Source organism: Rhododendron vialii, chromosome 6a (genome assembly GCF_030253575.1).
Source record: "Rhododendron vialii isolate Sample 1 chromosome 6a, ASM3025357v1".
NCBI classification, from domain to species: Eukaryota; Viridiplantae; Streptophyta; class Magnoliopsida; order Ericales; family Ericaceae; genus Rhododendron; species Rhododendron vialii.
In genome coordinates this window covers 29,890,150-29,916,263 of record NC_080562.1, presented here as the reverse complement: position 1 = coordinate 29,916,263, position 26,114 = coordinate 29,890,150, and the positions used below count along the sequence as shown (strand labels likewise).

At 38.5% G+C, this 26,114-nt stretch overlaps 3 protein-coding genes across 5 annotated transcripts; 1 reads left to right on the top strand and 2 right to left on the bottom strand.

The window, feature by feature from the left end:
- Nucleotides 1-411: 411 nt before the first annotated feature.
- Nucleotides 412-7,961, top strand: LOC131329066 (polyamine oxidase 2-like). 3 transcript variants are annotated; one of them, XM_058362126.1, is made up of 11 exons: nt 412-1,028; nt 2,932-2,958; nt 3,722-3,837; nt 4,598-4,686; nt 4,778-4,891; nt 5,043-5,130; nt 5,342-5,427; nt 5,508-5,610; nt 6,266-6,363; nt 6,470-6,899; nt 7,488-7,961. In XM_058362126.1, the coding sequence occupies exons 1-11, from the start codon at nt 989-991 to the stop codon at nt 7,794-7,796; spliced, it is 1,500 nt and encodes a 499-aa protein (XP_058218109.1). In that variant the 5' UTR covers nt 412-988; the 3' UTR covers nt 7,797-7,961. The 3 variants fall into 3 exon arrangements, with proteins under 3 accessions (XP_058218109.1, XP_058218110.1, XP_058218111.1); XM_058362127.1 differs by having other exon boundaries at nt 5,508-5,614; nt 6,270-6,363; XM_058362128.1 differs by lacking the exon at nt 2,932-2,958.
- Nucleotides 7,962-9,387: 1,426 nt separating this feature from the next.
- LOC131329848 (transcription factor bHLH53-like) lies at nt 9,388-10,871 on the bottom strand. The gene is made up of 2 exons (XM_058363243.1): nt 10,203-10,871; nt 9,388-9,610 (listed from the first exon to the last, which is right to left on the bottom strand). The coding sequence occupies exons 1-2, from the start codon at nt 10,797-10,799 to the stop codon at nt 9,491-9,493; spliced, it is 717 nt and encodes a 238-aa protein (XP_058219226.1). The 5' UTR covers nt 10,800-10,871; the 3' UTR covers nt 9,388-9,490.
- Nucleotides 10,872-12,590: 1,719 nt separating this feature from the next.
- LOC131328822 (26S proteasome non-ATPase regulatory subunit 2 homolog A) lies at nt 12,591-25,516 on the bottom strand. The gene is made up of 25 exons (XM_058361750.1): nt 25,228-25,516; nt 24,973-25,073; nt 22,497-22,617; nt 22,356-22,415; nt 22,013-22,080; nt 20,751-20,793; nt 20,315-20,380; nt 20,118-20,156; nt 19,920-20,002; nt 19,394-19,508; nt 19,207-19,281; nt 18,858-19,016; nt 18,564-18,671; nt 18,369-18,473; nt 18,149-18,289; nt 17,961-18,065; nt 17,048-17,266; nt 16,741-16,854; nt 16,444-16,659; nt 16,279-16,338; nt 16,075-16,188; nt 15,891-15,976; nt 13,429-13,537; nt 13,165-13,343; nt 12,591-13,070 (listed from the first exon to the last, which is right to left on the bottom strand). The coding sequence occupies exons 1-25, from the start codon at nt 25,339-25,341 to the stop codon at nt 12,995-12,997; spliced, it is 2,676 nt and encodes an 891-aa protein (XP_058217733.1). The 5' UTR covers nt 25,342-25,516; the 3' UTR covers nt 12,591-12,994.
- Between the last annotated feature and the right edge of the window lie 598 nt (nt 25,517-26,114).

Below are 26,114 nucleotides of genomic sequence, written 5' to 3'. Positions count from 1 at the left end.
ATGTGGCCAAAAAAAGAATGAGTCTAGTCGAATCGAATTGAGCTTTGTAGTATTCGAGCTCCGCTCATTTATTAAACAAGCCAAAAACTCGAATTCGAGCCCAACTCGTAGTGTCTTGACTCATTTATAATCGAGTCGAACCAGACTAATTTGCTTAATGAATCTCTTTTAACAAAACGAGCCTAGCCGAGCTTATAAGTGTCGAGCTTGGCTCGTTTAGTAAATGAGCCCAAAACTGAGCTCGAGCACAATTAAATTAATAAATGAGTCGAGCCGAGCTAGGAGCTGCTCGATTTGTTTGCACTCCTACTGTAGTAGCGAGTAGACAGCTAAACGTACACGAGAGAGTCAGAACTTCTAAAGCACGAGTTGGGAAATGTCTATAAAAAGGCCGAAACGAAATCCCATGACGTTGTGACCTAATTAGCCCGATTGCACTGCCAACGCAAAAAACAAATAGTGTCGTCTCCTTCCTTCTCTCTCTCTCTCTCTCTCTCTCTCCTCTCCCGCCTCTCTCTGCATACATAAACGTCCGATCTTCATTTCCTCTCTGAGGTTCGCGTCAATCGTACACCCTAACCCCTGTACTTTACCATGGGAAGCGTCCAATTTCGATGCAACTGATTGATTTCGCTGAGAATTGAATTTGTTGTATACCTTTAGGCTCAGAGAGAGACAGATAGAGATCGATTTGGATTGAACGAAGCAGAAAGCGATTGTTGAGAGAGAGAGTGAGAGAAGTGTGTTTGGATTGGTATATATACGTATAGGCGCATGAGCTGTTTGGTCAATCTGGGGTTCTTTTCTTCGAATTCGAATCACTTCATTACCTGCCTCCTCGTCTTCACCCTTCATTATTCACCCCAATTACCTCCAATTACCTTGATTAATTTCGACCAACACTTGGATCCCAAAAATTCCTCCTCATTTATACCGTTATTACTGCTATTTTTACCGTTAAGTAATTTAAACCACAGTAATCGTCATCATGGAGTCGCGAGAACAGAGTAATCGTCAATTGACCAGGGGTTTGTTTCTTGTTCCTTTTAAAGTTTTACTTCTTCTGTCTTTGTTTTTGGGGTTAAAAATTTGATTTGATTTTTTTATTGTCTGTTTAGAATTGTGGTGGAGTTATTTGATGCCGGTGATGTTGGTTGGAGTTATTTGATGGGCCATAAGTAATTAAGAAAGCTGATTTGTTGTCTGAAGTGAATAGTACTGTTCTAGCTAATAATTCCTTGTCTGGTAGCATGATGCTGATTGTGCAGTAATTTGATTGATTTTTTTAAAATTTGAACATCTTAGGTGAAATGGATAGTAATATCTCTTAACTGTCTGATTGCATGATGATGATGATGATGATGATAGAGCCATAAATTGATTGCTAACGTCTTAGGGTAGTTGTAGCTGATGCAATTATCTTCTTCATCATATATCTTGGTCCTATCGTATTAAAAGAAGGCAGATAGACAGGACCCCTTTGCTAAAATTTTGATCCATTATGCCTTAAACAGACAGCTAAGTCATGTGAATGATCCCATCCTTCTAGCTAAATCTTGGAGAGATTTTTTGAGCCCAAACCCATAATTTTTTCTATTTCGTCCCCCCAGCCCTGAAAAATACTCGGGTGTCTTCACCAATTGGGACGGAGGCAGAGCGGAGGGCATTAGATTGTCATCCCTATCTTGGGTAGTTCTTTCAACACTCTATAGTTTTCCACTTGGTTACTTTCCTTTTGTGTGGTTGAGTACTAGTAGATGTGGTAGAGTGATGGAGGATCCTAGATTTCTCATATCTTGCTTAAGTTAAGGTGGACCTTGTAACCTTTTTGATCTAGAAACCTTTCACCTATCAATTCAACATTAGGGCTGGTATTGTATTTCTGAAATTATTCATCTTTGGAGTTTAGCATATAAGATACCTGCAACCATGCGGTGAACATGTTGCTTTATATATGGATATTAGTGGCTTAAACCTATAGCACCTCGTCACCTTGCTTTATGGCACTAGGTACGTAGGCTATTATACATTTGGGAGTAACCAGTCAGGTAGGAACCCCAAGGGTTGGCCTAGTTGTCAAGGCCTGGGACTTAGGGTTTTACACATCTATTGTTACAAATTTATGATGCGGATTGCGGGACCACTTGAAGTTTGAGAAACAGAATAGTTTCTAGTTTCATTACCTATTGATGGTTTTGATTGTTATTGGTGCATGGTTGCTTTTGGTTACTCAGTATTCAACAAGCATACTGTATTCAAGCATGCCTCTCTAGCGGATGCAACAACCAAAAAAAAAAAGTGGAAAGGAATAAAACAGGAATGAATAACATAAATATAAAACATTAAAACGTAAACACGAAACCCAAAAAAAATATCACAACAGACTCTCGCTCCTCCTTGCGCCGGAGAGTACGCCCTTTGCTCTGGCTACGGTTCTCAGGTGCTTTTCTCGCTGAATCAAGACAACAGTCATAGATTCAAGAAAATCTACAAAATTAACAGGACTGCAATATGGAAATATTAGTAGCGTAGATGAAAAATGAACCAATGCACTCACAGTCGTGCGATCAGGTACGCTGCCAATCATAGCCCCTAAATGTACCCCGTGTAACCTCCAAGCGCAACAATGAGTGTGAGTGCGTACACCATCGCGCGACTGTGTGTGCATTGGCTCATCTTTTCGTTGGTTCCTCTTTCATCTACCCTACTGATATTTCTATATATTGCAGTACTGTTAACTTCGTGGATTTTCTTGAATCTGTAACTGTTGTCTTGATCTTGCAAAAAAGCACCTAAGAACTTTAGCTGGAGCAAAGGGCGTACTCTCCAGCGCAAGGAGGAGCGAGAGTAAGTTAGTGATATTTTTTTTTTGGTTTTGTGTTTATCTTTTAATGTCTTATATTTATGTTATTCATTCCTGTTTTATGACAGAGTCAAAGCTTCTCTTGGTGGCTGGAGGTGGAAGCTTACACTTTATTCCTTTCCACTTGTTTTTTGTTGCATCAAACTAGAGACGCATGCTTGAATACAGTATTTCAATTCTGGTAGAACATGGTACATATCTACATCGAACAAAAAGATTTGTTCAAGAGAAGCACACTTGAATACTAGTATTTCAATTCTGTTCATGGTTGATTTGTTCAAGAGAGGCATGCCTAACTTTAGATGAAGATGTATATCTGATCAGATGCAATGTAAAATTTGCAGAACCTAAATGCTTAACTCACTTGTGTTTGTTGTCAATTATTCCATCTGCGTAATTGTTTCTTAACTGCCAATGATAGGTTGTGCCGATAAAGACATCAGTTGCCAAGTTTAATCCTTGTTTCTATGGAATAATTTTAGTTGATGATCGCTAGGAGGCCTAGGATAGTTTTAACTTCTATTTTGCAGCAAGAACGTGTTTGGAAGTAGATGTAGAGGCTTGTTATGATGGATTATCTATTGTAGTTCATGGAATGTGACTTTAATTAGTATCATCATGGCCATTAATTCTGCACAATTATTGAACCATTCATCAATTTGTTCTAGTTAAAATCTAAGTCCCCAATTTTGTTTTTTGTAGCTCCCTGCAATTCAGATGTCATGATGGATTATCTATTGTAGTTCATGGAATGTGACTTTAATTAGTATCGTCATGGCCATTAATTCTGCACAATTATTGAACCATTCATCAATTTGTTCTAGTTAAAATCTAAATCCCCAATTTTGTTTTTTGTAGCTCCCTGCAATTCAGATGTCGAGAGGAGGTATACAGCGTCACCATCTGTTATTATTGTAGGTGGTGGTTTTGCTGGTATAGCAGCTGCTCGGGCCCTTCATGATGCTTCATTCCAGGTAAGTGAAAGAGAGATTTAACAGATCAAATAGTTTAAAGCTCGACACATGTTAACAGATAGCCAACACCTTCTGTATGGTGGTTCAAAATAAAAAAAAATGTTTGTTGGCTTCTGAGACTTGTGACAATTTTTTTTTTATGTCTGTTCTCTTCCTTTACCTATGATGAAATAACACCAATGAAAGGTTGTCTTGTGCATTTTTTGCCTAGCATTTTTATTTACATAATTGTAATCTTGGCTCATCTTCCATGTGCCACGAACTAGCCTATTTTTAGAGTACTTGAAGGTGGATCTTTCTGTTCCGTTGTTTGTATTTTTATGAGCACTAAGTTGATCTCTTGAGCAGCTCTGGAATATAGTTACTTGAAGCAATTTGCTTTTTTTATTGGTTACAGCACCCCTTTCTTTTCCGATAGACAAGCCACGAATGAGTTACTTGATTATGTGAGAACAACATAGGAAAGCTCATTTTTTTGAAGTTAGGAATCTTAGGACTTTTTTGAAGATAGGAATCTTAGGACTTTATTCTAGCGTGTAGCATCAAATGCACCTATAAACAATGAAACCATGTCTTCATGTATGGAAATTGAGGAGCTTCCATGCTCGTAGTTTCTCCATGATGAAAGGACGCTTCTGTGCATTTCCACTTGCTGGAAAGATATTTCATTTTGAAACTGCTGTTATCATTTCTTGGTTTGGCTCCCAGCTGGAGTTTATATAAGGGACACTGAGGCACTGTCAATGTTCTTTTGTTCCAGGTTACCCTGTTGGAATCACGGAATAGAATTGGGGGTCGAGTACACACAGATTACTCATTTGGTTTCCCTGTCGACCTGGGTGCATCTTGGTAACACAGATTTTTTAAGCTTCCCCTGTGGCAGAATATCCATTTGTCCTCTTGTTAGTAAAATTAAGTTATATCTTTACCATTGTTTCAGGCTGCATGGGGTCTGCAAAGAAAATCCTTTGGCACCTGTGATTGGAAGACTAGGACTTCCTCTCTACCGTACAAGCGGTGACAACTCTGTGTTGTATGACCATGATTTGGAAAGGTAATCAACTTTTTGTTGCTTACAATATTCTTGCTTCTACCACAGGCACTCCACTTTCAGGTCTGCCTGTAAAGTTTTTGTGGTTACCTGGTAAAAGTATGAACCTTTCTGCTTGATGCAATGCATGCTTAGACAATAATTTCATTTTCAGCTACGCACTATTTGATATGGATGGGAATCAAGTTCCTCAGGGTTTAGTGAAGAAGGTTGGTGAAGCATTTGAGAGAATTTTGGAAGAGGTTTGTCTTCTCCCTCCTTGCCTTACTATGTGCATGTGTGTTTGCTTAGAAGATAGTCTTAGTTCAGTTGGAATGCAAAGAATTTGCAGTAAAGTACTTTGTGATCTGCCTTACGTGCTTGTTCTATTTAAGGATTTCATAGCTTGTGGCCGCTGAAAAGATGCTAGTTCTGCAATCGTTGCTTGACATGTGCATTTTCTTCTTGTTGCAGACGGATAAAATAAGACAAGAACATATTGAAGACATGTCTATCCTTCGTGCCATCTCAATTGTTTTAGAAAGGAAGCCGGAGCTAAGGTTGTTAAATGAAGCATTATATTTTTGTTTCTAACCTACATCTCTTCGCATAGTACATTCGTAATTACTCTGCATTGCAGGTTGGAAGGGATTGCTCATAAGGTCTTGCAGTGGTACTTATGCAGAATGGAAGGTTGGTTTGCTGCAGATGCTGATACTATCTCACTCAAATGTTGGGATCAGGCAAGTTTTCTTCTTCTCTCCCCATCATTTTTTGTCTGATTTTAAGATGAATACGTTGAAACAAAAGGTCTAAGGTGCAAAACTGCATTTCTTTCGACAATGATTGCGGAAGGTTGGATGTTTCCCATTACTGTGGGACCACCTTCTTTGCAATGGCCTTCACGAAGGTGCTTAAATGAGTGATTAGGCTTGTGTGTAAGATATGGAAGTACACACTTATGCTAAGAAAAATAACAAACCGTGGGCAACGTTGTCTACACCATTTGTTGTACCACAGTTTAATACTTCGTGAAATCTCAAACTCGACTGTAGATGCCATGCGATACAGAGTAGACGCAATCCGTACTTCTTTCCATTCAATAGATGGTGAAGATACAAATCAATAAACTTAACCAGCATGACACAATTATTTCTTGATGGTCACAAGTGTCCATTGTCCTTGTCTTATTCTAGGTTGAAGCCATATTATCAGAAGTGATGATATTACTCTTTAGACGATGTTAACCGAAATCCATCAATTAAAGGCACAACAGTCCCTTCTCCCTTATACAACCACTTTATTTCAACATATATATGTTACTAGAGGTCTATATATGACCGGATGTAAAATGAAAAACATTACAGTCCATCTTATTCTTTCTGTCCTGTTTCACAGGAAGAACTGCTTCCCGGTGGTCACGGCCTCATGGTGCGTGGATATCGCCCAGTTATTAATACACTTGCCAAAGGTCTTGACATCCGCTTGAGCCATAGGTAACAAACAATTTACCAATTCAATCATAATTCTCTGATTTGGTGCTTCATTGTACTTAGACCTAATTAATCTTGCTTTTGTCATCCTTACCTTTGTGTTCCAAAGAGTTACAAAAATTATGAGACGCCACAATGGAGTGAAGATTACAGTTGACGACGGGAGAACATTCATAGCTGACGCTGCTATTGTTGCCGTTCCTCTTGGTGTCCTGAAATCCAATAGCATCAAATTTGAGCCAAGGCTTCCAGAGTGGAAGGAAGCAGCAATTGCGGACCTTGGAGTGGGGATTGAGAACAAGATAATTTTGCACTTTGAGAATGTGTTTTGGCCTAATGTAGAGTTCTTGGGGGTGGTTGCGGAGACTTCATATGGATGCAGCTACTTTTTGAATCTTCACAAGGCTACAGGTCATTCCGTCCTTGTTTATATGCCAGCGGGGCAGCTGGCACGTGACATTGAGAAAATGTCAGATGAAACAGCTGCTAATTTTGCTTTCATTCAGCTGAAGAAAATCCTTCCTAATGCTTCAACCCCGGTATTTGTTTTGTGCTTATTTTATGCTCGTTCATTATCTTTTCATTACCAGTAGGCAAAATAAGCAGCTTGGTGCACTTGTCAAATAAATAGATAAAAACGTAAAAACTTTGTTTTTCCCTTGTTTGTTGTTGCAGAGGAAAATAATGGAAACTGAGAATGGAAAATAACTATCTCGAAATAAAATAAAACAAAGAAAGATCATGCAAAAAGGTTTGGGTTTGGAAAGGACATGAATGGAAAACTGAGGGAAGTAACTTTCTTTTGTTTGATTTCAATGAAATGCTGACAGGAACATAACCTTTTTTTTACTTGTTTTCCTCTTTCTTTCTGTTAAGTGCACAATCATACTCTTTCACTGTGGCTGATATAGTCGCTGTTCCCTTTCCCTTGTACGCAAAAATGTTCACATTAGCCGCCAAGAAAAAGTGGGTCGACTGGGCCCGATTGTAGGGATAACACATTCGGTATGACAAAGAAACATGAGTAATTTGGTCACTAAAATAACGTAGTAGAGATGCGTGGGTGGAATTTTCTGTTGCATTACCTTTTTTATCCCCCCTCATTTGTTGCTTCTTGTGTATTGCAGATTCATTATCTAGTATCTCGTTGGGGCACGGATGTGAATTCACTAGGATCCTATAGCTATGATGCAGTAGGGAAACCCCATGATCTGTATGAGAAGTTAAGGGTCCCGGTGGACAACCTATTTTTTGCGGGGGAGGCAACGAGTGTGGATTACCCAGGGTCTGTACACGGTGCATACTCAACCGGATTGATGGCTGCTGAGGACTGCAGGATGCGCGTTTTGGAGCGCTATGGGGAGTTGGATCTGTTCCAGCCGGTCATGGGTGAGGATACCCCGGTGTCTGTCCCCTTACTAATCTCCCGTATGTAATGACTCTGTATCAACATTGTAATTCACATGTAATGTCAGATCTCAAACCCTAAACCCTAAACGCTAAACCGTAACATTTGGGTTATTGGTAATTGTTGAATGGGATGAAACCATGACATTCTGCCCGGATGTTGTGAGAATATTAGGGGAACTTTGCTGTTTTTATTCATGGGATCGGAAGTGTGTATTTCTATGCTTAATTAGTTACATAATCCTCTAAAATATCAAACGCGCGTACACATACTCAGTCCTCGCTCGTAGATTTTAGTAGTTTAGGATGTGTTAAAAAATGTTTTTGCAATTCCGCTAATCACCGCATGCAAACTACAGTATGTAACTTAGATTCTATCTACTACTGGACGAGGACTATTTGGAGAGAGAGAGAGAGAGAGAGAGAGAGAGAGAGAGAGAGAGAGGAAATCGTGGTGCAACTCCTCTCCAAAATTCTCGGCAACGACTTTGCAAAATTCCGGGAATTACTTTATGAAAAACTGACTTGAGCTACTTTTCCTCCTCCCCCCAAGGTGGTTTGGGAACGGGTCGTGATCACAATTTGTGGGATTTTGAACGATCAGGGACCGTTCATTTTCGACCAATTTGGGGTAACTTTTTACCAGTTCAAAAAAAGCTCAATTTGGTATCTGGGTCTTCGTCCAAAATATTAGACAAAAATTCGAACCAAGTCAATTGGTTTTCCACAAGGCACTTGGTGAATGGGATTGAGCTGATAATTTTACGAGGCAAGTTGGAAAATGAAACCCTACAAAATGAACGGTGTCACATCGAAGTGAAATTTTATTGTAATCCAAAGTGAGTAATGTTTCACCATGCATGGTTTTGGACGGATAAACAAAATAGCACACTCCGCATATTCGACATAGGTGAGAGAAGGGAAAAATAAGTATTTTTTTTGGAATATCGATAGAAGTTTACATCTAGGCTCTATCTCAAGAATTTTAATCGAAGGAACTCTATATCAACTCTGAAGAGCCCACAACAACTCATCAAGCCAGAGAGAGAGAGAGAGAGAGAGAGAGAGAGAGAGAGAGAGAGAGAGAGAGAGAGTCCATGAAGGTGAAGGAAAATTAAAAAAAAGCATTTTGAAAAGGAAAGACTGAACGTGAATCTGGATATGTAAAACTTTTAAAAAATAACTGCCCACTTTGTCTTTTTCATCTCTTTCTCAAGAAAAACAAAAAAGGAGAATAACTTGTCCCCATTTTCAAGAAGTGCCTTCATTTTCGAGTATGTTTTCTGTCCAAATTCAGATTCCTATCCCATCAGCTAAACCACTTCTCGCAAAAGACATAACCCACTAATCTCTTAGATTGCAGAAAAATTATTCAATATCTCTGGGCACTGTCACGTGGTGCTCTAAGCTCTTTTCTCATCACATATATGTTTGGGGCCCAAGATAATTGTGTAGATCCCACCCCGATGTAACAGAAAAGGGACTTGAGGCATCACGTGACGGTGTCTCAGGGGCGTTAGAATAATCCATATTGTATGGTAGAAGGAAACTAATCAATTTCTTACCATAATGAATTTACAAGAAAATGGATAAGGATATCAAACAGCTACCCTAGAAACAAAACAAAAATACTGCAATATAACTACAGAAGCAAAACAAAAACAGAAAAAAAAGAAAAGAAGCAATAAAAACAGAATTGTTCTCTCTTGTAAATCAGCCACTACTAGTTTGGAGACAAGCTTTTGGGAACCAAACACTTCTCCAATGAGTACAACTTCTCTTGAACACTTGGAGATGAAGCAAGTGCTTTGAGCTCTTGAATATGCAATGCTTCTTCATTTTCCTGGACATGGATACACAGTTTCAATGCTACAAATTTAGCTCAATAACATTCTTGTGGCCAAAATTGTACTTCACGATATTGGGAGTCAGAAAAGTTGGAATTGAGTTAAATTTATGTTAATTTGGTTAAAATTTTGACAGAAGAATTCCTTACTTAAGCATAATTAAACTCATTTGAAAATCTACGCGCACGATCAATTATTACCATTACAAACTTATCCTTTTTAACATATAAGTAATAATCTTCACCCCTTAAACTTTCTTGTAATTTCATTATACATCCCAAAATGAACACTAGTTAAAATTAATGAATTGTTGAAAGTAATTGATTAGTCTACAATTTTTTTTTTTGTTGGAAGTGGAAAGACATGTGAAAAGGTCACGGCATTTTGGATGTTCGTTCTGCACTAGAATTCTACTACTTGTTTAGCATTACCTACTTAAAATTTTACGTGGAAAGACGCATAGATAGAGAGAGAGAGAGAGAGATAGAGAGCGAGAGAGAGAGAGAGAGAGAGAGAGAGAGAGAGAGAGAGAGAGAGAGAGAGAGAGAGAGAGAGAGAGAGAGAGAGAGAGAGAGAGAGAGTGATCACCTGAATTGATGATGCCAAGAATTGAAGAATCCCAAGTTGAGCCTGCAAGTACTTGATATACTTGGAAGCAGCTTGAAACATCTCAGCAGTGTTCATCTTTTCTCCACCTGGAACAATCTTCCCCAACTCTCTAGTCTTCTCAGTTATCTTCCTCCTCCTATTCCTCGCCGCAACACTCTGTGCAGACAAAGGTAACTCAAGCCCGGGAGAAAAGTCCGGCACTAGAGGCCGCGGATTCAGGAAAAACCCATCGACCAAGCACGAGGTTTCACCCGGGTAGTTGCAGTTGTAGTCATCTTCGTAGATCTCCTGACGTTTTGGGTACGGGTACGGGTATGCATACTGGTCGAGTTCTTGGGGAATGGAGTTGTCAAGTATTGGTGGTGGTGGGGCTAAGTATGGGAGGCTTAAATCATTTGGGTCAGTGAGTGGTTGATCAACAAAAGCATATTCTGGGTAGAAACTGAAGTTTCCTTGGAAGCCAAGCAAGTCCATGGCTAGCTCTGGTTGTGCTTGAAGTGGGAAAATATCATCCATCTCTTGGTAATTGAGATGCTGAAGTGGGCCACAGTTGGAATTATAAAAGCTTGGTGCCATTGGATGGAAATACTCCTGAAATATAGTATGAGATATCTAGTTACACCATGACAGAGAGCGAAGATAAAGAAAATTCATGTACAGAGACGGTAATGAACCTAAGAAATTAAGCAATTAGACAAGAAGAGAGAGAGAGAGAGAGAGAGAGAGAGAGAGAGAGAGAGAGAGAGAGAGAGAGTCTGCTTGATACCGTTACTGTCTTCACCTGGTCACAGCATCTCTTTTGTTTTCTTTTTCTTTTTCTGTGTTAGGTTTTTTCCTTGATAAGAACGGTTGAGAGAAAATAGGAGAAAGAAACTGTGTCCAAGAAACTGAGGCAGTTACAACAGCGGTTTACTCTCTGTCAAAGTAATTTTTTTTTTTTTGGGTGTCAAAGATACAGTTTAAAATAGATTTTATTTATGAAAGAAAGTGAGGCTTTGTTTTGATGTAAAATGTTTTACAATGTAAAATATTTTTTAGAAAACAAACTTTAAACTTTTATTTTTCAATATTTGGTTGGCACTTGAAAATATTTTTAGAAATCAACAAAATAGTGTAGAGAAGACGGGGGGGGGGGGGGGGGGGGGGGTTGTGTTAAACGGTGGAGATATTTGACGATCAAGAAAACTAAGCAGTGAATGAAGATGGTAAGTCATTTTCATCCAATTGATGGAAAATGTTTTACATGCAAAATGTTTCTTATTTTTTGAACAACCAAACGTCGGAAAATAGGTAAAACATTTTACGTTCAAACAAACGGAGCCTGAATTTGTGGGAGCATGAAAATGACACGTCAAAAATTACTAAAATTCTTAGAAATTAAAAAAAATCCTTTAAAAAAAGTGCATGCATTGACCAATAATAACTGCATGTAGAATTTAAACCTAGAAAAAGTTGAATGTATTTCCATTTTTCTGGGTAATCGGTTAAATTTATTTATTTGGTATCCTTAATTTTCCTTCTTAGTGCATGAACAAATCCTTGATCCAAACAAAATCTTCACCAAACCAACAGAGGTTTGTTTGGTAAAGAGATATCGAGAGAGGTTTAGGAATAATAAGTGGAAAGAAACATAAAAGATGAAAGTAAGAAATGGAGAAAAAACCTAGCATTTAAAATCACAGAGAGAGAGAGAGAGAGAGAGAGAGAGAGAGAGAGAGAGAGAGAGAGTGAGTGCGCTCGAGCGCGAGTGTGTGTTAGGTTTTGGAACCCAAAACCAGTATTTATTGTCCCGAGTCTCCAAACAGCAGCAGGAGTACTATTTTGGTCATATCCCACATCTTCAGAAAAAGGTAGTAATAATCAACTCAACCTAGCAAGGGATCATTTTAAAGAACCAAAATTTCCTAATGATTATGGGAATATTTGGGAGCCTATTGTTTTTAAGTTAAGGATTTTGGGTTATAGATAATATATTTTTAAACGTTTGGCTGACATGTGGAGAATATATTTTGTACAAAGGTTTAGGGAGTGAAAGAATAATCAAAATCTGAAAAGGGTTTAGGATATGTGGAGAATATATTTCTAAATGTTTGGCATCCAATGGTGATTTTGAATTATGCATTCTCTAGTTCATTCTGAAATTGCCCTTAGGTAAATACTTTCTGGGTTTGGCTATCATGCCCCCAAAAGCCAAAAACACAAAAACTCGAAATGGATAAAAGAAGTGGCGAAACATGGCCTATGACCACTTGAGAATCAAAACCGTGGCATTGCACTGGCCTCAATGTCTGGGTGAACTCAATGAAAATAATGCTCTACCAGAAGTAAAAAACAACTAAACACAATGAAAAGACCTACTAGTTAAAATGGCACGACAAATCCAACACCATATAATCAAAGACGCATCGCATTTAAATGTTGACTACACTTTAAAAAATTGAATATCAAAAGGAACATACAAACCACCTCAGATTGCTTTCATGCTCTAAAATTCCAGTACATAGTATGCATATAGCACTGATCCAGGCAAGCCAACCGAACCCCGTCCCCTTCTGTTCTTTCTTCCTCTTAACGACATACAACAGGTAGCCTGCTAAACCCTGAGCATCTAGGGAAAGTCAGTAAAACATGAATTATATAGGCCTGGCTTGAGCCTGATCCAAATCCGCTGATCCCAGACAAAGATTACACCTCAGAAAGCCCTCCTCATCTGTAGATCTGGACCCTGTTGCCTTTAGCCAAAGCAGTTCCGCTTGAACCTTTATCAACTACTAGTTGTCTTCACGGTAGTCCGGATTCTCTTTTAGAATGACAAAGCCTTCAAGAATAGATGAGAGTGGAATATACCTGCACAAGGATATATTGTTCAGCAAATAAAATTGAGGTCAAAAGCTAGCTAAGGCATTATGTCAACTTGTAGCTGGAGATGTAGATGTAGTACTTCTCAGTGGCAAGCTCTGCCCTATCTCCGGCAGCCAGAAGAACCGGTGTGGAGTGGGTCTGGAAACCGGTGATGGTCTTGGGTCGACCCGCCTGGCCCACTACATCGACAGCTTGGCCCACACGCACAGGGACTGACAGAGGTTTCAGGTTCTCATCTACCGTCAGTAGCATCCTTGGCTGAAGCATTGGAGAAAATAAAAAAAAATGGAATCAACAAGAAGGTAGGACAGGTAAATTGTCCAGTGAGAGAGAGAGAACACACCTGCATTGCCAAGACAACAAAGTAAAGAACATAATGGTATTTTGCTAAGATGATGGCTTTCATATCAAGACATGCATGCAGCAAGGTTATAATTCCAGCCAGCGCCGTCCTAGAGGAAGATAAAGATATATACCAAAGAGAGAGTTGTTAGAACAGCCAGAGGTAGAAATTAAAAACACCTAAAATCAAATATGAAGGGCTACATGTAAGTAGTAAAACCCCACCCCAAAATACATTTTCTACTATGTATTATTTTCATTAGAGAAAATGTTCCAAATAGCAACCCTTGAACAGCTTGAGACAAATTAACTACTACAATATTTTTGGATAGTCAAAATAGATAAACAGACAGGCTACTCTACATATCCACAATGGATTATTGCACTCAGCCCCAAATAGCCATTTGAAAGGGAACCACACCTATGTCGTAGCCAAAGATAAGGTCCCACTGCGTGCTAGCAGCACTAAAGAGTACGTTTAGCCCCACCATTTGTAGATTTGAACCCAAACATTGAGCTAGAAACTTCAAATATTTACCCATTGAACCATCCACTACCTTTCACCCAAGGGAGCTGACCTGATCCACTGATAGCGACAAATTAACTACATTTTAATAGGCAAGGCCACAAGGGTCAGGATTCCTTTTACACGGCCAAGAAAGCTTTGCAGCCCTTGCAGAACTTATATTCCTTTAGCTCCAGTTAATGATTCAGCCCGTTAAATAAGTGAAAACATGAAGCATTTGACAACGTCCTTAACCAAATAGAAATCATTTGAACAGTTGACTGAATCCTCTTTCCAACAGTCAGCTGCTTATACAACCCAATCTCTCCCGTATAAAGATGCTCATTTGGCAATTGGCACCATAACAACAGAATCTGTTAGACCAAGTACCCAAAATTTATTTCGCATACCACGAGACAGAAGAGGACTATGTTTATGTTTGCCTGGAGTGCCTGGAAATTCCTTATGAATGTTATTGATCTGTTTTCAAGCATGAAATCACTTATTTAACAAGAAGAAATCTTCTTCAAAAAACCTCATTCAAATTTGAAAACAGTTTTTGTTCCCTCTGTATCAGTAGTCATAGCTAGGGGTGGGCATCGTGTGGTGTTATTTCTGCTTTCGTGTCAAAACACCTGTTAACATAAACGTGTCAAATACCTTGACACTAACGTGACCTGCTTAGGAACGTGTTGTGTTCGGGTTGACACTGTTTAGACCCTTTATTCTTTCAATATGTACATAAAATTATATACTTACCAATGTTGTGCATTAACTACTTATGTAATCCAATGAACTACTTATGTAATCCAAAATAACAAAAATGAAGACATTTCCAATATCATTATAATCACAAAAATGATAAAAACCAACCAAATCATAACATTAAAAAATGCCTTAAGCCACAACAAGACATAGGTTCAAAATTAAATAGTTTTGTACGATTTTCGGCTAAAATGCTAAAAAGGCACCAACTTCTTTAATGATGCCTATCCAAAATTAAAATAAAGGCCTAAATAATCAAAAAACAATTCCAATCAGCACAAATGATGCCTAACCAAAACTCCAATCTGAATAGCAAACAAATTCCACCTTCGCCCTCAACTTTAAAAGACTAACAGTTAACAGTATACATATACAAGCACATAAACTAAAGCTTTGGCCTTTTCAATGTGGTAAGACTGCTAGGTGGAAGAGAAGCCAAATAATTATGGGATATTGGGGAGTTTTTCGTGCCCTAGGTGTTATATATTTATATGAAGTCTTGTTCGCAAAGTAATTAGGACACTGGCTTAAATGAATTTAATTAATTTTGGACCTTTTTAGCATGAAAACTCAAGTGATTAAGAAATTAGATATTCGGTTGGTTTTGATTTTGGAAAAAACAATTGTATAATAGGTACCGGTTTATAATAGTATGCATGCCTTATCTTCTATAATTACATTGATATTTTCTATACAAGTTAACCAAAAGCAGAAAATCAGATCTCCTAAAAAAGTACGAAATTCAAAGAATCAAAACCAATCGTGTCATGTCATGTAGTCTCGTTTCAGTTAATGTGTCGACATGAAAAATTAAACAGTTATCCGTGTCCATATCGAGTTACATGAGTCAAATTTGTGTTCAACCCATTTAATTTTCGTGTTGGCAGGTCATGTCATATTCGTGTTCATGTCAAAAAGTGATTGACCCAAAACTTCGTGTTGTGTTAACGGGTCGTGTCCGGAATTCCCAACCCTAGTCATAGCTAAATTTAAAAGTGGACTCTATCACTTGGAATGGTAGGTTGAAGTAAAAGTCAATTAGACCTGATGTCATTCCAGTAGCGAAAGCTTCCCCTTTTTTACGAAATCAATCGCTGAAACCAATTTATCTTGCGCTTGATTGTGAATTTTTCTAGTCCTAGAATTAAAAAGTTCCTATGGAGAGCCCAATTTCTCATAATAAACACACTTACGGGGATAGCAAGAAGCGCTCCGAATGGTATGGTCCAAGAGTCATCAAGCCTTTCCCCATATGTACAAGACCTTGAGCGATTCGAACCTGCATAAGTAGCCCATTTCAAAACAAGCAGATCCCTTTAAAAATCAGAGGAAAGTATAGAGGCCATTGTATGAAACAAACTACAAGAAAAAGCTTACACAGAAAAGGAGGCTAGCTTCTTTATAGTAGTAACTTGACAGGTTGCGAAGCATGCCAGCTATTCTAGCATTGTTGGTTCCGGCACCAATCAACCCCAAGGAGATGACAGCAGCCTGTAGAATCCAGAAATGTAAAATATTTGAAATATAACAAGAATTAGATAATACTAACACTAATTCTCAATTAAACAACAGTTAGAATACCATTGCTACTTCAGTATCAGTGTCATGACTAAGTCTGCTTAATGTGTCCATCACATTGACCTGGATCACAACATCCAATCACAGATTTTCTTAGCAATATATCAACTGCACTCTAAACGCCACTTCAAGAGTGCTCAGCTTGCAAAATATCACTGGATAGATTACCTTAGGGTTCGATATACAGAGGAGACCAAGAGCCAAAGGAACTGCCCTTCTGATATTCTGCTCCCCATACTGCAAAAGATGCTCTAACGAGCGAATAGCCATTTCAATACCCAATTCTTCAGCCATTGCTACCATAGCAATCCCAAGTACAGCTGGTCCCTGGTGGCTTTCTCCCTTCTCAAGATGTTGGGCGCACTGACCCAGAAGGTGTTGGACCTGTGTGAAAATACAAAGTTAGCTATTTCATCTGCAGAACAGAGAACTCCAGGTGGAATTGAAGGGCTTAAGAGTAAGCACCTTGAGCACATTCCCTGTACCAGCATAAGCACAGGAAAGTAGAGTCATGTCACAGTACTTCCTAATTTGCACATTAAGTGTCTTTGAAACCTCTGCCGTTGCCTCCACACTTTCCTGTTAAACGACATTCCGAAGAAAACCATCACAAACATATCAGGATACCATGATAAAGTCCCAAATGTCTGGGGCGTAATCCCTTGTAAATAAATAATAAATAATAAAAACAAATGTTATCTGAAAACTGACAAAAAAAAAACCCATTAAAGGACCTCAAATAAAGGCCTTCCAGGTAGTAATTATTCATTACCTGCTTCCCAAGGTACAGAAGGCCAAGTCCAAGAGGCAAAAGTCGAGTGAGTGGCTCCCCTAATTCTGACTCGCGCTCCATTAATGCACATATAATTGCCTCGGCAATGTCTCCATTACAGGAACCAACATACACCAAGCCCAATGATATGGCAGTAAATGCAATCACATCAAGAGATGCTTTGCTATCTCCAAGGATGGGAATCAATTTACTACAGATCTGACAAATAATGTACATTAGTCAGCTTCTATTAAAACTAAACAAATTGCACAAAGTAGTGGAACATAAATCAAGAGGTAATTCATCTAGTAGAAACAATTACATGGCTATTAATCGTTTCCAGAGAATTGGATGCCCTTCCTGAATAGGCCTCCTAACTGGTGTGGTAGGTACATCGATGAAGCAACCAGAACACGAATTAACATAGAAATGGAGAGAAATTCAAGAAAATGACCATAAATTCTTGTGTACTACCTCTAAACAAATTGTTTGGAATCCTAGGTTTTAGTATCATTTTATCTCCTAAAAGTGGTCAAATCGGTGTATTGTCAAATAAATCCTGCTTCTTTGTATAACAAGACTAGAACACAATTATCATGAATCATGGACATTCTGTTCGATTAAGCAAACAACTTTGACTTAACCTAATAGTATCATACAAAGAAAAGTTATTAATTTCTCTCTACATGAATGCACATACAAATGTTAATGTACGATACATAACAATGGGTACACATCTATTCCACGTAAGTTCTACAATGAAGAGAACCATTACATGGCAGTTGGTCGAATAAGCTGATTCATTCCAATAAAATGCATCCCAATAAAAAAAAAAAAAGAGGCTTGCCCATGAACACCGACAGTTGGCATGGCGCACAGAATAACAACCAGACAAAAACGCAAGGAACCTGACCTGCTCATTTTGGGCACCAGCATATGCAAGGCCCAGACCCATTATAGCACCAATTCTGACAGAAGAGTCTTCTTTATCTATATACTCACCAAGAAGCGCCAATGCCTGAAAATACAGAAGTTAGGATATCAAAATAGACACAACAGTCTATGCCTTCAAAGAAAAAGGCAGTAGGCAGTAAAACTCACTGGATCGCAGTCATTCTTGATACCACAGTTCACAATACCAACTCCTAACAATGCACCCGCAATGACATGGTTGTCATTACTGTGGAAATACTTGTCAAGTTGGGCAAGTCCAGAATCAACATCCCAAAGCAGGATCATACCCTACAGGGTGGAATTACGATGATAATCTTGGAATAAAAGAACTTACACAAAAAATAGACTGAGGGTGAACAGCACATACCAAACTTGCTGCAGCACTGGCTTTTCCATGTTCTTTATTCTTAAAGAGCCAGTTTCCTGAAGAACCACCGCTTGAAGCCTCTGATGGGACAGTCATTAGCTTATCCTACAACAATATAAGCAACAAACGTCACATGCACCCAACCTCGAAATAGTCACCTCCAATATTTCTTATACAAAAGACCAATGCTCTCACCTGCCCAAAACCAGCATTCACAAATGCATTAACGAATGTAGCTGCCAAGTTCTGCCTCGCTGAATCAACGCTTGCACCAGCACTAGCCCGACCGTCGAGCAAATGTGCCTAATTGATTCAAGCAAAGAACGAAGAAAACAACTTCGAATAAGACACTTGGACACACTTCAAAATTTCTTTTCAAAAGCAACAGTTAGTATAACTATCAAGTTGACGAACTATTTTTTGGCTGGACGAAACGGAAAGTTGACAGATGATATCAAGAACAAGTACGGATAACTAACAAGTACTAACCTTATAAATATCCTCAGGGGATTTAGGCTCCATGACCTCTATGTCACGAGCAAGCGTAAGATAACCTTCACTTAACTTAGTATTATTGATAATTTCTTGCAATGTCTCTCGGTCATCGTCATCTGCAGCCATCTCTTCATCAAGCTCAAAAGTTATACCCTGTATGGAACAAATTCAATAAGCAAAATCTATTTACAATCAAGGAAAATTACGTTCAGAATGCATGATTCATCAAGGATAACTTGTGTCTACATCTTTGATCATAATATTTAAGAGGAAATAACATAGAGAATACATCAACAGCAGCATTAGATCAAAGAATAGAACAAGTTAGAATACCAAGACTTACATGTCGAGCAAGGATGTAGCAAAATTGCTTCTTTCTTAGCAGATCATCGCAAGATGTAAAAACCTTCTTCACATACTGCCAAGTCATACAAAGAAAATGAATAATCTCATTTTCCGGAAATGCATACGTGCACTCTACGAACAACAAAAATTCAAAACCTATAGTTTGTTGTCAATGAAGTGCAAACCTGCATATTGTCCAGGAATAGAGCAATCTGAAGTGCACTAGGGTACTCTTCAAATTTCAGATAAATCGTGTATGCAATATCAAGAACTAGCATATCATCCGGTCCAGGTAGGTATCTGCAAGGCATTGACATTAAAACACCAGCAGGAAGGTAAGTATCTCACAGACACACAGAGAGAGAGAGAGAGAGAGAGAGAGAGAGAGAGAGAGAGAGAGAGAGAGAGAGACAAAACTCATCTCCCATACTTGCAGCTAATGTCCTCTTAGTCATAAAAGTCACTTAATGAACATTTGGCTTAAACTAATATCAAGTAAGTTTAGTTTATCTAATTCCAAAACAATTGTTGGAAATCAAAGTGTGGTAATTACTCCACAAGAGAGGACAAGTGCATCAAATGGCAACTATAATTAAATCTTAATGGAAAGCCACTGCAAAATGCAGAGATACCAAAGTAATGGTATCAAAAGAAAAGGCAACATTCAAGAAGAAAACTCAATAGTTAAATCTACATTCTCAGGACTCAAACCTTGCCGAACTGGTGAGATACAGGCCTGTCCTTTTGTAGTTTGTTCGGTCCACATGATCCCCTAACATATCAAGGTCTTCAACCTGGAATAATTCAAGATATCACTTGCAAACAATACTTTAAGCAGTCAAGGGGAAATAGACGACGGCCAGGGTTTGGGGGTTGCAAGAGTAATGACAAACTGACGACTCATGATACCTCCATTAAAAGATCGACAGCCTCATATTCAGCATTGTGCTGTAAGGGAAATGCAAACAGATTACAAATTCAGGTGAAATGATTTAGCAAACTATATCTTCATTAAATGCTTAGAAACAAATTCAAATGATATGTGAACCCTGCAACACAATAGTTAGAGTTGAACAGTTGAAGTACTCAACTTCAATGAGTCATACCTTCATGTGAAAAGCAACAATTTGTTGGACAAGCTCAATAAGATCATCAACAGAAGCCTCTTCACCCTGAAATGATTTATACAAACGAAGCAGTAAGCACATATACTTTGAAATGAGTTTCCAGCAATGAAACATATGCGCAACATATGCGACTCAGTAACCGGGAAAGGCCAACAAATCGTATTTATGCCACGAAATGAGTTGATAACCTAATTTCTGAAACAGCACCAGTCTTAAATGTCAAAGGTGACAATATCAACAGTGTAGCAGTAAATTATCTAAGAAAGAAAGATCCATCACCATAATCAACAGATTAAAACATACAAGACCTGCATGTATTACTCTTTGAACAGTATACACTGACCAAAATCAGATTCCTAGTAGTGAGTCAATGAGCGAAAGCTATCATATCAATACTGATAATAGGAATCCTAACCTGTCGCTTTGTATACTCTTGTGCTATTTCTCCTGCTAAGTTCCTATCAAAGAAATAAACAGTTGTAAATTGACACACAAATACCATCACAAAAACATGTGACAAGAAAGGTGGTAAATAAAGCAAACAGAAAATACAACCATGCAACATGGCTGTGAACTAAAATAAAGGTATGCCAGTAATATGTTACATGGACTTGGAAATGGGTGATGTACTGACGTGTGAGTGTAAGTGTATGCGTAGTGTCCCATGAGTTCCGAGGATATGGGCATATAGCAAATATATCACATTCAATGGTATATTTCTCTTATTACATTTGATAAAGTCATATTTACAAGGTGTCATATACCATTTCAAGAATCAAAAGGAAGTATTATGCAGATTTATGACAAGCTAGAATTAGAAAATGTGCTTGCTAGCGAATGTCCAGTTAAGCATATCGAACACATAGCCCACACCCTTATGTGAGGATCACGTGTCCGATACAATTACGTTACGCATTTAGAAGAGTCCACTCAAAACAGTGGACGTGAACATTATGTCGAATATTTCACATGCGAAATGACCACACAAAATGGACAACATATGCAGCTGAATGGGGTTGCTCTCGCTTTTGGCATAGCGGGCCCCCTCAAGATCGTCTCGATTAAGAGGAGAAGATATCTTGATACGACCCCCGAGAGCAGCTTTTGCTCCAGACCAAGAAGGCGTAGTTGATGGACAACGATAATAGCCAAATATACGTAGTTAGTACAATATTGGGCCACTTTTTCTGGAAAAGAGAAGATAGTTCTCTTTTCAAGTGAGTTTAACAAGAACAAATTTGTAAATCGAGCTAGATCAACCATAAGACAGGAGCTCAAAAAAACCTTCCATCAAGAGAAGTCATCTCCAAGCTCAAGAAGGTAAGAGCATAACAGAATAGAGACACTAAGTTTCCACAAAGTCTTGATATGCCAACCCCTGCGCGGCGTGTGATAGGATTCATAGTATTGTCTTAGTTTACAGGTTCTTATATCCAAATTAGAAATATGATATAGATTAGCAAAAATGCAATTATATGCATAATGTAAATGAAAGCATCAATCTAATCGCCACCTTGCCCATAGAAATCATATCTAGTTTCATTATCCCCCACATCACTAATTTACTCCGCCATAAGAAGACAAGGCAAACTAAAATGCCTTCCTAATCAACAAAAGACAAGAAAGTCTAAATATACTAACTGCTGCCCTTCTTATATACCATCTGATGCTGCTCACCTGACATATTCATGGCCCCATGAACCTATTTCACCGTCAGAACCCAACAATCTGTATTTTAAGCTCTCCTGGAATAATCAACAGAGACAAAAATATCAGATACACCTTGCCATGGTAAAAAGCACGGTTCTAATTTTTTTACGCCGCCAACAAAACTTCAATTCGACCATGCTATGTAAGTTGTGCAACCAAGATAGATACATAAACACACATTGATTACAACATATGAGAGACAGGAAAATTGCATGGCTACAAAGTTGCCTAGCACAAACAAGTCGATCTGACAGAGTGACTTTAAAAACGAACAAATGAAGCATAAATCAACAAATGTAACTCAGCATACCCGTTCCCCTTCTGCAGACATGGTCATGGCCAATACCGAAAGTATATCTGCTAGGAATTTCTGCATTAAAAGAAAAATGTGAAACTGATAGGTTTCAGTGATTGTAATGATAATGGAAAAGGCCGTCCAAAAAATTCAAACCTTCAGATCCGAATCTGCCATTGTATCATAATATGCTTTCAGAGTTGCATAATGAGGACGCAAAAACTTTAACGGCTTTGGAACTGAAGTCATAGAGCTGGTTGAGGTCCGTATCTCCTGCCTGCAAGGGAAAATGTCAATTACACGTGCAATCAAACATGATGAGAATATGCAATCAAACATGATGAGAATAGCAAAAAACTAAAAAATACACCATGGGAGGCCAATTGTGAGAGAATTCAGTTCACACATCAGTTAGTTGCAGACAATCAAAAGCGAAATGTACATCAGAGTTTCTCCAACGCTAAAAATTTCCATACAGAACTTAAAAAAGATTGTATTGGCCTATGTCATTTGTTTACAGGCCTCTTACTCTGGTCAGTTTAGGAGCAAGGCAGCCACCATCTAAGAATAACTGCTGCACAAAATGACCAAAACTGGCAGAAAAAAATCATTGGTTTTGAAGAAACTTACCTTTGTAGGGATCTTAACAAAACCCTTTGTTGTATTACGGTACTTTAACATAGGGATACTTAAATTTACAAATTGAACCCTTCGATTGTCACAGGTAAAGGGTTGGAGTGTCTAATCTCAAAATGTATCTATATGGCGCATCTGATACCATCCCCTCACCCTAAACAGAACTCCAGAACAAACCAATAAGAAGATGGGAAGACATACATAGTTCACTAATGTATATAAAGCCAGCAGGCCCAGCACACTTTCTGGTGTGAGGAGCGAACCAAATTTTGAAGCGGTGTAACATTTTTCCAGGTTCCAAACTATTACAAACATTTTATCTTCCTTCAGATGAAATTACTTGCCTCCATCAACTCTGAGGACAACAGTGTAAAACTAATAGCATAACACCCACTTAACTTCTAAATCCAAATTCCTAATAATATCTCAAATGCTGGAATTGGTGGACGTTTCTCAGAACATTTTATTCAATAAAATAGATCATTCATTCATCCGACTAAAAGCACAAATGCTGAAAATGGACAAACCAAATGGGACAGACAGAGTACGAACTTTTGGGTTTTCATTTCTTCCGATTACTAACCCCACCCTGGTGACTGTTTTAGTTAAATAGCATTCAGTAACACTTCAAACGTAGACAAAGAAGGGAATAAGAAATACAGCAAGAATTGGGGAAGCCATGTAACCAAGGGAAGAAGGAGAAAGCAGAATTGTAAGTAAAATAGGTTTAATGAAGGTTTATGTTTTCCCTACAGTATCAGATACCAATCAAAAGCATTGCACATCTGTGAGGTGTGGTTTTTTTCTTGGGATACTTGTACGGTTGACGAGGTCTTACCTATGCAAGCAACAACATGGGTCTTGAGGAAATGGAAACTTGTAACTGTCCAGAACAGACCACTTGATAGAAGTCCACCCAAATGAGATGGCAAATACATGTAATAGTCCCTTCTGTAATCCCTCTCCGCACTCGTCATGGCATTAGATTATCGAATACATGCCAGCAAACCTTGACATTATAGCCTAGTACCAAAATTGATCATGGACCAAACATGATTCTACTTATCATAGCACATGCTAACCTTCAGCGGCCATTCGCAAGTTTCCTAAGCGTCAATTAGTTTTGACTATTGAATTTAGACACCGCATGCCCACTGTGGAACGTTCAGAGTTCAAACTCACCAGATAAACTACCACCAATCATAATTGTTGCTACACATAAATGCACTGAATGAGCAGAAAGATAATAGACACCAGATTACATGCAGTTACAACCAGTAATCCTAGCGATGCCTAAACGACCACGTGTTGACCAAAATCCAACAAACCTAAGATATAATCGAAGTGGAGGACCTGGAGGTAATTTTTTTAGGCAGACATACTAGCAAGATACTCAACTCTTAACACAACCATGTAAGTTGTCATTATCCCCTAAAACATACAATAACTACTTCCCGCATCGAGTTAACCATGTCACACTTGCTCATGGTCGCTCTCAATTCCGATTGCCCAATCATGAAGTGAGACACAAAATGATAACTTCTCTTAAAACAAAATCCTCTTAAGTTTTTTGACACCAGAAGTTTTGTTGCAAATTTTGTTTCATGTAACTACTTAAATCAACCAAAACTACCAGAGTCAGTGATATAGTATAGGAAGCAGAGCCCGGCCTTCGGATGAAGGGGATTCTGATTGAAGGAATATGATGCTCAATTACAGCAAAAAGAGGTTTAGCTATAGTTAGAAGCAGAAGAGATAAATATTATTGTGATCCTTGTATAGCCCACAATCTACTATAGTATAAAAGTGTTTCAAATCACTCCTATCCAATAGTTTATTTCAAACCTATCAATGAAGCTCTCATACTCAACAATTATCAAAAGCCTTATGCAAGCAATCAAATCTATCCACGATGAATCCACACGTCCAAGCGGAGACTAAGTTATCAGCAACACCATCAATTTTTACACCGAGAATGCCGTGACTAAGTAAGTACCTCATACTCTCGAGGGCGACCTTCTGCAGCCCAGGATCGGTATCCTGAACCCTCTCGACGTACAACTCCAGTTGCTGCTTCAGCGCCAAATCCTCCTCCGACTGCACACCCACAGACCAACATCACACAAACAATTCTAAAAACATACAAAACCCCAACCAAGCCCCCCCCCCCCCCCCAAAAAAAAAAAAAAAAAGCGCAATACTATCTCAAATTACACTATCCCTATCAACAACGAGGCAGTATTGAACTCACCAGATCCTCGTCTTTCTTCTCATCCTTCTTCTTCGGGTCCTTGGCGGGGACTTTGACGGACGCTTCGTCCCGAGTGGTTCCGCTGCCACTGGCGCTGTTTGGATCGGGCGCCATAACAATCACCGGGGACTAGAACTGGAGAGAGATTTCCGAGGAGTGAGTGGACGTAAACCCTAGATTGAGTCGCGGATTGGGAAGAAACTCGATTGGAAACCCTAGGCTTTTCGTTTCCTGCAAGTTTTGTGCTTGGTTCCTTCACTTCTCTTGAAGCTACAATTATAAATTGAGCTGTGTGATTTTTTCAGCAATTGGTGAAGTTACGAATATAGCCTCTGTCTTTCTTTCCAAGACATTCTCAATCGGAATGGATGATTTTATTTAATTTTAATTTAAACCCAAGAAACTCTCTCTATCTAGATAAAAATAAGTGACTCAACATTTTATGAATTGAATTTTTCTTTTTTTTAATTAACTCGTTTTTTGTTGACAGTAATTTCTTTGTACTTCCCGTTAAAATATTTGCCCTTTAAAATTCATCTGGACAAAAATAATAATAAAAGGAAAATAAATGTTGTTTATGTCAAATAAACTAATTGTGTCATCCCGCTGCATATCATGTGCACTATCATCTCTAAATACTGTTTCTATCAATAAACCATTTTTTTTGTTTTTATTCAAAAAAAAATTGAGTTTCGATCGTAACTTTTTACTTTTTAAATTCTACTGGTCATTATGAAGCGATTACTAATCCACAAAAAAACTAACAAATGCAAAAAAAATAAATGAATAAGGACAAAAAAAATAAATCATTTGGCTTATTAGGCCAAAATTGGCCGAATTTCCAATCTAGCACTCTCCTGGCACAGGATGGAAAACTGTCTCCAGAC